This window comes from Pan paniscus, chromosome 3 (genome assembly GCF_029289425.2).
Source record: "Pan paniscus chromosome 3, NHGRI_mPanPan1-v2.0_pri, whole genome shotgun sequence".
NCBI lineage: Eukaryota > Metazoa > Chordata > Mammalia > Primates > Hominidae > Pan > Pan paniscus.
In genome coordinates this window covers 173,972,343-173,984,899 of record NC_073252.2, presented here as the reverse complement: position 1 = coordinate 173,984,899, position 12,557 = coordinate 173,972,343, and the positions used below count along the sequence as shown (strand labels likewise).

General features: G+C 35.9%; 1 protein-coding gene across 1 annotated transcript in view; it reads left to right on the top strand.

Moving 5' to 3' along the window:
• Positions 1 to 220: 220 nt before the first annotated feature.
• Positions 221 to 12,557, top strand: part of ASB5 (ankyrin repeat and SOCS box containing 5) — a 72,583-nt gene continuing 60,246 nt past the window's right edge. Inside the window, exon 1 of the mRNA XM_055112028.2 lies at positions 221 to 530. Coding sequence (XP_054968003.1) covers positions 335 to 530 — 196 coding nt within the window. The 5' untranslated portion in view covers positions 221 to 334. The remainder of the gene's footprint in view (positions 531 to 12,557) is intronic.

The window sequence follows — 12,557 nt, the reverse complement described above, 5'->3', positions numbered from 1 at the left end:
TAACTAAATATATAAAATGGAAAGGATATGCATATATATTTCAATATCTGGATTTTGAAATTTGGAGCACAGAGGTGGAGTGTCATTTTATATTGAGAATGGAAAGTCAGGAGACTTGCGACACGTGATGCAATTGCTTCCATGGAATATTTTCAGACCAATAGGAGTTTGCGAAGAACTTTTATGGAGTGTATAAATATTTTGAGCTGTAGGCATCACTACCAGCTGATATTTTCTTTCCTCAGGACCAGCTGTTCAGGAGCATCCCGGACGAGAGCCAGGCACATTTGAGACTTGGATCCAACTAAAGACCGCCGCAGATTCTTCTGCAGCAATGTCGGTGTTAGAAGAAAATCGGCCGTTTGCTCAACAATTATCCAATGTCTACTTTACAATACTTTCGCTGTTCTGTTTTAAGCTTTTTGTGAAAATCAGCCTTGCCATCCTCAGTCATTTCTACATAGTGAAAGGCAACCGCAAGGAAGCGGCAAGGATAGCAGCTGAATTTTATGGAGTAACCCAAGGACAAGGTATGTTTATGATAATCCTCTCTTGTTTCAAGTGGAGTTTAACTTTCATCTGATCCACAATTACATGTTTTCTTTTTAGACTGCTTCAAGGTAAATATTTTATAAACTTTTGTTAAGGGAAATACTTGTAACTCACTTCGTGGCTTTATAAAAAGGAAAATTACTTTTTTAATGTAAATGTTTGGGTTAAAATCAAGGTATCACTGCAAAAGAGATTAAGGAAGGCATACTATATATATAATAGGAATATATATATGCAATAGAAATATATCTATTCCTATTGAGAAACATTTTAAAAAGTTAAACATTTGATCTGCCAAGTCATAGTATTAGAGATTAGTTTTAGAAGTAATTGACTGCACTTCAGTCATCCTCTAATGTGTACCTGGATTGTATAATTTTAAATTAAATCTTTAGTTATGTGTAAAATAATTGTTATTAAAAAGAGGGGATTTCAAGATTTGGTTTCTCACAACTTTAATAAGATAACCGTTTGACTCTAAAATAAAGCACACACACAAAGAAGATTGACGGCATGTGTTTTTCTGATGGAATTGTTACTGCTCAGCTCAGTTTGTAAAAAATTGGTTATAAAAGGATAGAAACATAATTAATACATTTTATATGTGTGCAGCCAAGTGCATCCATGTTCTTTAGAAGAAATTGTGGTATGAAACCAAATGAGAAACAATATTACCCATAGACTTCAGAAGGTTGTAAAACCATTTAGGTTCTATTGGGTCGGTACTCTAAAAAATAAAAATGACTCATATGGCAGGCTTTAAAGTGCCATTTTTAAATTCTCATAGTCTTCAGATTCATTTCTGATTTGAAAATCAACAGGCATGCATGAATATTTATAGCCCAAATACCTCCAAAACAACTTAAATTGTCAGCATTGAAATTTACTATCACACAATTTAAACATGTAAACTTGAAAGAAAAGTCTCTTAGAGTAGAAAGCTTGCCTTCTTAAAATCCATGTTCCTACATTTTTCAATGTGGGATGCGACTCATTTTAAAATCTAGGTTACTCTATTAGTACATGGAAAGTTGAGTGAAGGTGGAAAATCTTTTTTAGTGTGTGAGGTAGATAGTGAGTACATGTTTCCTGAGGAAGACTGCAATTTGCAACATGAGGAATTGATGTTCTTATTCAAAATGAGGAAAATTTAAATGTTCATAAGAATCTCTTTAGGGAAAGATAAAATCTCAAGTAAATAGGCTGTATTTAACCCTTTACCTACCACCTCTGCCTTAGAACAGAGAGAACTATATTTTATACATTTATGGAGACTGGGGCTAACATTATCGCCCAGGCTGGAGTGTAGTGGAGTGTAGTGGCTCAATTCTCACTGCATCCTTGAACTCCTAGGCTCAAGGGATCATCCTGCCTTAGCCTTCTAAGTAGCTAGGACACACAACCATGCCTGACTAATTTTATTCTTTGTAGAGACAGAGTCTCAACACTGTCCGCCTAAGGTGGTCTCAAACTCCTGGGCTCAAGGGATCCTCCTGCCTCAGCCTCTGAAAGCTCTGGAATTACAGGTGTGAGCCTCCGTGCCAGGCCTGAACTATATCAAAATGTGACATATACACTATGTGATTAATCTGTACATAAAAAATTTAGTTGGCAAATGGAATATTTGTGTACAAAACAGCAAACATAGAAAACTAAATTTTAAAACAAAAGCCATATTTGCAGATACACGAGTAAACAGCTTACATGATCATAAAGTGGTAAAATTTACCCTCATGGGCGGCCTGTAGCACATTACTTCATAATCAGATCTTGTCTATGTATTATGAGAATTTCTCTACATTAACACATGAAATATTGCCTAAACAGAAGAAACTTTTTTGTGGGTTGAAAAGAGTTTTAGAGGAGGCCATGGAAGCTCCTTTTTGTACATATTTTCAAATAAAAAGAAACACTCATCCCCTCATTAGACTGATCTTAGTGTGCTTATGCTGGGAAATCATGGGAATATATGCAATGGTTTCCACATTCCCATATACTTTTAGGATTCTGTTTTAAATTAAATTAGAATTCTAGGATTTTTTGTCTCAAGAAGGAAAGAAAAAAGGAAATCAATATCAATAGGAAACACTTTTCCTGGAAATATAAAATGGAAACAAAGTTTTTACAAATTTTGTTTTGTGTTATTTTTAATGTTAGATGTATTTAACAAAAATTTCCCCTCTAATATCATGCATTAATCTGTATATGAAACAATAGAATATAGTATTATAATTTTAATTCAATATAAGCATAATTTGTTTCTAATTTTATTTTAACATTAAGAGAGCAAATCAGGTACCTTATAAAACTCTTTCTTAATCTTCTAAGCATTCATTCTTTCTTGCCCAGGAAAATTATTACTTTCTACATTTTAACATAGCTTTTTCTTTTATTTACTATAAGTAAACTATTTTTTATTTTGTTTGTGTCTTTATAAGTCACTAATTAGGCTTAATTATCTCTGTTTAATCCAGCAATTTCCTCCTTCCTGGGAGAGATTATCACCTTCATTCCACTTTGAATTGGGTTTCTCATTCCTACTTTCAAGGCTTAGCCAGACTGCTCCCCAACATTTCTGATGTGGAGTTGCCAAATTCCATGAAATAAGAGATGGCGTGTATTATTTTCATGTCTTTCATAATCACCGAAGACCCTGTTGACAACATGCTGGATGCCCTCCCCATGAGCAGTAGTACTTTGGTGTGAAATAAAAGCAACTGTTAATTTTCTTAGATATTATTGCAAATCAGCTGATTGTATTAGACAAATATCTGGTGTTTTTTTTTTAAAGCTCTTTCCTATCAGACTTGAGACCAAGGTATGATTACCCATGAGAATGCTGAAAAGCTAAATGGTATCTAAAAATAGCTTAAGATATTTCCTTCTGGATCCTTTTGCTATTTCATTAAACTTTACAAATCTATCTTTTCATCTCTAAAGACTTTTATCACCCTCATCATCATACTGCAGGGGCCTATTCTTTGCTTTGCTTTTTTGTATAACTACCTCCTGTATCATCCTTCCTGCTAAGTGTCCTGATTACAATCTTTATGTATCAGAGGCCTAGTCTATTCTTGAAGCTAGCTCTTTACTTTGAAACCAACAGGGAGACTACCAGGCTTTCAAGACTACACTGAAATATTACACAGTATACAGAGAGAATGAGGATGTGGAGAAATGTGTTAATTTGGTGAAATCATACCAAAGGCCTAGAAGAAGCCATAAACTTCTTGACTCCCAAAGATACTTCAAGAGGCAGCTCTTCTCTTCTGTTAAGGGCAACACTTTTTAAGTTCTGTGTTAGACTCTGAAGAAGTTTAGCAGTTTTTGCTACAAATGGACAAGACAAGTTCTAAGCATTGATTTTTTTGAGCACCCATGATATCAAGACACTGAGGATATGGTATACATAAAAGACAAAATGTATTATTGTTCTCATCCTTAAGTTTACATTCTAATTGAGGAGATAGGCTATCTACAGATAATAGTCACTTTCCAGAACACTCACTGCCAAATGACTCTAAAGAATGAATGGGTCATTTTCTAATCTGTACTTTTAGAGATACCTTCAAAGAGGAAGCAGAGCTTGAGGTGACTCCAGGAATGAGCAAGGCATGGATTTATGGGCGCACATGGACTGTTGGGAGTCAGTAGATTTGGCTGGAGTGGAGAGTTCATGCAGTAGAAAAGTAACAATAAGTTGGGCCCAGATGTGAAGGAATTTGAATGCCATGCTAAACAATTCAGACTTAACTTTGAAGGCAGTAGGAGTCATTGAAAGTTTTTGGTATGAAAGAAGGTGGGAAAATAAAAAAGGGTATGTATTAAACCATAATTTAAAGTAGATTTATATAGTAATATTCTGTGGAGTTGGACGAGAGAGATTTGAAATAAGTTGACCAGTTACGACCTTGCCATGAGGAGATGAGGACCTAGACTAGTTTGGTAATAGTGGTACGGACAGAAAACATAGAATGACAACAAAAAATAAAGGCAAAGAAAAGAAAGAAAGAAAGAATCTGATGATGCCTGTAAATAGCATTCAAATAGCCTTTAAATTGGCAGAAAGAGAAAATGTTACCTTAGAGTAACATTTTCACATATTACTTTTTTCATTTTAACATAGCTTTTTCTCCCAGAGTTAGATACTAACATGTCAATCAGAAGACTGATAAGCCACACAGGTCAAGTCTGCAGGCAGCCTCCAGCCAAGGCCACCCCTTGAAAGTGGACCCTTAGAGCTTGGTGAGTCTGGTAGGTTACATACCTATCCCTACTGGGAAATATCAAAGTAAATCAGGAAGTAATGGAGTTAGAATCTGAATTCTAGTCTTGCATTTGATTTATTTAATGTATTCTTTTCATTCCAATTTATATTTTTAAACACCAAGGCTTCTGATTGTGACTTGGCTCCCATCTTGATCTTCCCACAGAAAGAAAATGTGCCAGCTTGCCCTCAGGACTGTTTTAGTCCATCTGGCATTTATAGGTCTTATTGCAAATTAATATATTTGCATCTTGATATCAATCAACAGTATTTTGTGTTCGTTGAGTTGTAAGTCCACTTCTGAGATGTAAATTTACTCCAGCTTTGCTGACAGATTTCTGAGCCTGCAAGGCCATGGACCAAATTTTGGATTGTGGAAAATTCATCAGGATAACGTGTCTCTGTGAGGCTGCTTGAGAAACAATCTGGTGACACTCAAGCTCTTCAGGCACTCCTTTCACGGTTGAGATTTTATGTAGAATACACAATGTATGTAGAATCATCATATAGAATATTTATGCTTGTGATTTCATAAGTTTTGTTTTAGGGTTGCCATTAATCATGCAATTTTTTTTTGTCAAGTCTGTGGTAGACACTTGGAAATACGACATAGTATAAATGTGTGACCTTAAGCTGAATGGCAGGTGAACTTGGCATTTTGGAGAATAGTGTAACCTGGATAGGAAAAGCGGTAAGAATTTGATGTAATATCTTTTTTTTCTCCATTAATAAACTCCATCCTAGGTTTAAAAGCAACTTTAGGAATTTAGCTTTACAGCAAATGCTAGCAATAGAAGCAGTAGTATTCTTTATACCTGTTTCTGAGGAGCAACTTGTTTCCTGTGACTTTTGGTGCTGCTGGTTACCTCTGCATGAGATTAGTTATCTTAGGGACATTCTGAGAATCTCAGCAAAGAATCTGTAGCAAATCTGTAGGATGACTTCTTAATAATATATTTATTATATAAAGGTAAATATTCTCAATATGTGGAAGTTTTTGGACCATTTTCTATACGTAGGTGGAACAACTCCACAGAAGAATAACTGGAATCGATAGAACTGCTCTTGTATGACAAAATACATGACATTATACTCAAAAGTGCTACTATTTTTTTTTCAAGGAGGTTTTAATTTTGTCCAAGCTCTACTTTTTCAGAAATGCCTAAACACTTTTGTGGAAGAAACCATTATAATCCTGCAAATCAAAAATGAAATCTGGGAACAAACTTACAAGTTTAGAAAAGACTCTGTCAAATTTTAATGTATTAATGCTTTTCCTCTCCTTCTGTTTCTTATTCATTTTGTGTTACTATAAAGGAATAGCTGAGGCTGGGGAAAGAAAACAGGTTTATTTAGCTCATGATTCTGGTGCCTGCTGAGGGCCTCAGGCTGTTTCCACTCATGACTAAAGGGAAGGGGAGCCAGCATGTGCAGAGATCACATGGTAAGACTCAAGAGAGTGGGGGCAGGTGTGTGTGCTTTTCAACAACCAGAACTCTCCGAAACTAATAGAGTGAGAACTCACTCAGCATCAAGGGAGGGAGGGCAAGCATTAATCTATCCATGAGAGATCCATCCCCATAACCCAAACATCTTCCATTAGACTATACACCTCCAACATTGAGCATCAAATTTCCACATGAGGTTTGGAGGGGACAAATATCAAAACCATAGCACTTAATAACTTTAGATTTGGAGAAATGCATAAATTTTTTAAGTTAAAAAATTGACATAGGTGGTGATAGTTTAGGAGGGATCAGTTTTCCTAGGAATATTCTTATATCTTTTGTTCATCTCTTCCTTCCTTTAATCATTCAGTTAGTTGCTCATTTATTACTTACAACATAATGTACTTGCCCAACACTTATTTATGTATCTACCAGGTCAAAGGCATTGTGCTAGGCCCTAAGGATAAACTATAGAAACTAACCACTGTCTTTCCCAACAGTGTACACAGTTTAGTGGAAGAAAGATGGATAGGCAAGTAATTTTAAAACATGGAAATTGCTATTTTACAAGATTAAAGAAGGTGCTATGGGAAGGTGCTATACAGAGAAATGTATGTAGAGCTAAGAATGGTTCTGCCTAGGATATGCCAGTTACACAGAAGCCATACTAACAATACACACATTCTCTCACACAACTAAGCATGCATCCTTATTCACAATGCTCAAAAACTTGCCAAGTCCCCACCTTCACTTCCTACCAACTTTTTCACTTCTCAATTTGTTATTTCTGACTCATATATATCTTACCTAAAGCTTTATCTTAGGCTCAGAGTTCTGTTGTTAAAAAAATTTATTTTTAGGAAGGACACAAGTATGCTTTGTGAAAAATGAAAAATATTTTGATGAAAAAATTTCAAAATGGATTTTGTGTACTTTGATAGGGGACGTTGATATTGTCAACGTTTTAAAATTTTTTACATAGTAAAGATAGAAAAGGAATGAAAACTAGGTCTTAACTTTCTGCTTCTCAATTTACTATCTCTTTTAGAAGACAGTGAATTATTAAAATAAGCTATTTTTCTTATTCATTGCCATAACTGCTATAGCTTTGAATGTAGCTTAGTTGAATAAATACTGGGATATCTACTCTCTTCCCGGCACAATGTTGTGTACTACATGCACATATACCAACATATCTATAATATATATAGTATTTAATAACTATAATATGTAATACATAACTAATATATAACATAAAATGCATACTATATCATGTATATAATTTCTGTATTATATATATGTATATGTTTGCCATGTGTGATATATGAGTAAAAGCAGAAGACTTGGATGAGCGGAGCCAAACATTGCAGAAGTAAGACAACCTAAACAGCAAGGAGGTAGAAAACCATATGGCGCTAAAAGGAAAACAGTCAAGTTTTGCAATTGATGTTCTCCTCTAAGTCAGAAAGGGAAGAGATTGAGGTCATCTGAGACTGTAAGCACTTCATAAATAAAGCAGAGCTTAAGGCAGAAATCCAAAGGCAGAACATATTTGGTTATGTAGATGTGGAGATGAAACCAAGCTAAATATAAAGAAAAAAAGAGGAAAAGTTTAGAATGTGGAGCCAAACAAGGCTGTCTCATCTGGAGCAAAGGTGGAAGTATAAATGTCAGGGATGAAGAAACGTAAGTTGAGTGGTTGATGCTAATGGGAAAAATAAACACACATTTCGAAGCATATATCTAAAAGTCAGAAGTTCTGTTAAGAACTTTCTAATACCTTTACAGGATTCAGCATATGAAAAAGGGTCGCTAGCTAATGACGGAAATAATTACCACCATAAATATTTTACAAAATACTTGGTATAATGATTTAATATGTCATTATGTGTGTTTCATGAAGTACATCTCAGAGAAGATGGAATACCTCCCCAACACTGACTCAGCACTGCGCATCCTCAGAGTGGTTCCATGGTAATTCTGTGGACTTGGGCAACAATTTTAGCAATTAAGCCCATTTTCTAAACTGCAGAGGAGAGAAGAACAATTATCCCCAGTGACAGATAAACCATGCCATTAAAAGCAGGTGAAGTATTTGGAACACCTCTTCCTCCAAAGCCACCCTCAAATAATTTTTAAAAATTAAAAAGACAGAAAGCATTTGCTTACTAGTGATGTAGAACTTTTCGCATTTCTTGCCGACGTGGTGGCTCACGCCTGTAACCCCAGCACTTTGGGAGGCTGAGGTAGGTGGATCACGAGGTCGGGAGATTGAGACCATCTTGGCCAGCAAGGTGAAACCCCATCTCTACTAAAAATACAAGAATTAGCTGGGTGTTGCAGCACGTGCCTGTAATCCCAGCTACTCGGGAGGCTGAGGAAGGAGAATCCTTGAACCTGGGAGGCGGAAGTTGCAGTGAGCCGAGATTGCGCCACTGAACTCTAGCCTGGCAACAGAGCTAGACTCCGTCTCAAAAAAACAAAACAAACAAACAAAAACAAACAACAGCAACAACAAAACAAAACATTATCAGCTGCATAGGGAACAAGTCATTTATTCTTTCCAGCCTTCCCTCAGCAATGCTACAAAGCAGACCACTGGCTTTTTAGACTGGAAATGCCCAAAGAATATCATGTCAGGGAGGGAGAGGCTTAAGGAGTATCATAAATTGTTAAATGAATACTGAAAGAATCTTCCAGGTAGTCTGTGATTAAACAAGTCCACTCTGTGAAATTTAGGTTAAAGGTGAACATATATTAGATGATTTTTTTCTCAATCCTCATTCTACAATTCCTCATTGGTTACCATGGAAAAGGATTTTAAAAATCTGTCTTATAGATTTAAGATAGATTAATATCCCATATTTAAGGTAGATTTAAGATTTTTCTAGAAGGCCGTCAGGGGCTCAGAAGCTAGGGTGGTGTGAGGGGGCAAGGTCCCCATGGGTCCCCTTCCCCCTTTTGAACAGAACAACTCTACTTTCATAAATCTTCATAAGTTGGGCTTTAAAATAGTAATAATTTTTTCTTCAAAGAAAGGGATAAAATAATATTTAAAACTAGACTGTCCCAGTTTATGGAAAATATTATTTGTTACACATATCTTTACAGAACCTAACCATCTGATAATATGAGTCATAGCTGAATATCCTTTGGAAATTCTTTCCTAGGGATTAGATGAGCAGCAAATATTTGAGGCCTGTCAGGCATGTACATAACTATGTGAAATGTCAGGAAGGCATCCTCTCTCTATCAGGGCAGCTAAAATTTCCATGCCACCAGTACCCACTGAGTAAAATAGAAACCTTCAGAAATACACATACTCTTTCCAGAAGGCTTATAGTCTTAAACTACGGGTAGAGTACAAACAAACTGAAATTTAACACCAAAATGCCATTCATGTTTTTAAATAGAAGCACTGGCTCACCTCAACTGTCAAGTGTGCAGTGTGATTTAAATGAAAGCTGACAATGATAAAATTTAAGTGAAGGCCCATCCATTGGAAATCTGCTCTTCACCATCATAATGCCGCAAAGTCCCTTGTGAATTGAATCAGGTAAGGCTGTCAAAGTGAGAAAGGAAGCAATCCTTCTTCTAAAGCAGTCTCAAGACTTCTTCTAAAGCAGACTCAATGCACTACAAGAGCTGTTAAATAATGACCATGGAAACAGCGGTGACTTTGGTAGTGACTCAACCCCTCACTAGCAACCAAATACATCTTTGATTAGCCACTGAGGAGATTTATGTGCACTTATGTTTTCCAAATTCTACTTCATTCACTAGAGAAATGGTGTTTCCATCATTCATCAAGTAAAAGTAATAGTTCATTTTTAGAATGAAATGATGCACCTAATGAATTCTTGAATTTGGAAGTTTTGTGTCTTACTTCTATCTTGACCTGTGATCTAGAATCATGAATTTGGAAAAGGAAAAAGTGCTAATTCTTTAGAGCTCAAATACACAGGTCGCAGATCTGTTGCATCCAGGAAAGAATAAATACTTCATTGTAACTCCAAGAACTAAAAGAAAAGGAGTAAAATGAAACTGTAAGCATCTCTCTCCTTCTCTCTCTCTCCTACCCACCATAGTTATGATGAAAATGCCCAAGTAGAATCTAGTATAGGGGCTAAGTTTTCTGGCTACTTACCATTACTCAGATAAACCAACAAAACAAGACTGGCTCTGGTTGGAGAAAAAAAACCTTTACTGAACATTAAGTCCCAAAACAATAGTTGCATATCTAATTGGTGTGACATTCCAAGAATGTGAAAAGAAATCTGTTTAAGTAAGCTTAGTATTTGGAGTCTACTGAAACTGATGATACTATTTTTTTGAAAAAGCATTTTTATTTTTATTTATGAAACTTAATTGAATTCAGTGATCGAGATTTTGTAGGTTTAAAGCTCCATTTTAGAAAGCATGTACAAAATGACTACAAACCTGGTTCTATAGCATTATAATGAATATTCCATTACTTTTGAAAGACAATGTTTTTAAGTAGAAGAAAAAAAACTATGTACTTTATAATTAACCTAAGGCTCATGAGACAAACCTGTGATTCTTGCCAAATACTTGACTAGAGACTGAATTTTAACGGGCTACAAGAAAAGTAGATCAGTCAAAACTGCTTTTATTATGGAGAAGAAAATTTCAATTTCCTAGACCAAAGTCACTTGGTCCTTGAAATAACTCTCAATGGCATGCAGGAAAAACACTGCTTTGGATATTGAAGAAAGTCAGCAAATGGTTGTAGAATGAATAAAAGACCTTAAAAAAAGAGAAAATGGAGGTTAAAAACCCCTTGCATATTGCACAATGTTTGACCCAGACATAAATTGTTCTGTCATGGTTGTAGCGTTTTCTAGCTGTGTGATCTCAGGAAAGTTGCTTAACATCTGTAGATCTCAGTTTAATGGAGGTATTGATACTACTTGAGCGGATTCATAGAAATCTTACATGAAATATAATTTATTACCTTAATCACTTGCCACAGTGTCTGGCGTAAAGTCAACACTCTATAGATGTTAGCTTTCTATATCATACTTTTTTTAAAAATTCAAAAACAGGATAGAATTGCCTATAATTTAGTAACACAGGAAAGCATCAGTAGGAAAAGATAGTAACATTAACATTCTAATAAATTAACTATGTTTGCCAAACGGTTACTACAAGCACATAATATAATACCAGGACCTGTCTACTAAGCAGGTGTTCTACCCCAGGATCATATTAGCTCTTTGGTTAGATCGTTTCAGAGGTCAGCTTGATTTATCTGCCAATGTAACAATTCACTGAAGCTCTATAGAGCATAGTAAGTTGTCAGTTTTTTCGGGTAGTAACTAACTAGAAGAAGCAGAATTCCAACCCAGATTCCTCTTCCACTCCACGGTCTTTCTCACCGAATAAACACGGGGTGAGTGGCAAAATCAAAGCCTCGTGTGCATGAGGTCTCTGTGCCATCCATGCGCCTTGTCGACTGGCCCTTTCTATATAAAAGGAAAGATATTGGAGAACTATAACTATTTTAAAAGACAGAAAATACAAAGCTTGCCAAAAATAAGCCATTTATTTTATGCCTTTAAGACTCAAGGTATGTTTTTGCAGGTACTCCCTCTGATACAAAGGAAAGTAAGACATTCTGAGCTGTTCCATAGGATTGGAGCAAAGTAATGCAGAGTTTGGCTAGTGTGACCAGGACCTAGGCAGAATGTTAAGGTTGGGAATGCTAGTTCAGAGTTGGGAGTTTTAAAATTACTTGCAGAAATTTCTTCTACAATCTTATTCTGTCCAAGAAACTTTTCTTGACAGAAATTCTTCAAACAGAAATGTTTTCCTGGGCGCATTTGGTCAAATACCTGGTCATGGTTGTGCTGTGGGAAAGCCTGGGTTGCTCTGAAAGAACTCTTTGATGAGTTACATAACAGCATGTAACAATGGCAAGTCTTGGCAAATTCTTGGCTCTCCATTATAGTCAGTGCCACAGAAAGAGTCAAAGCTGCTTAACCTCCAGCACACAACAAAGCACCAGATAGTAACGTCCTTTGCCAAACCATCCTTCTTAAAAGCCTCTTGTCCTTTTATTTTATTTTCTTATAATCTCTGGCAGCTGATAGCGAAAGACAAAATCTAATGACAACATTCACAACAAAGAACTGAGTCAGCTAGTTCAGGGATTTGGCTTTTTTCCTTTATTTTCTCTGCTCCTTTCTGCCAGCTGGTCTCTTCAGGAAGTGACCAAAACATAGTTTTTCTTTTCTTTTTTTCTTGGAGTGCAGTGGTGCGATATTGGC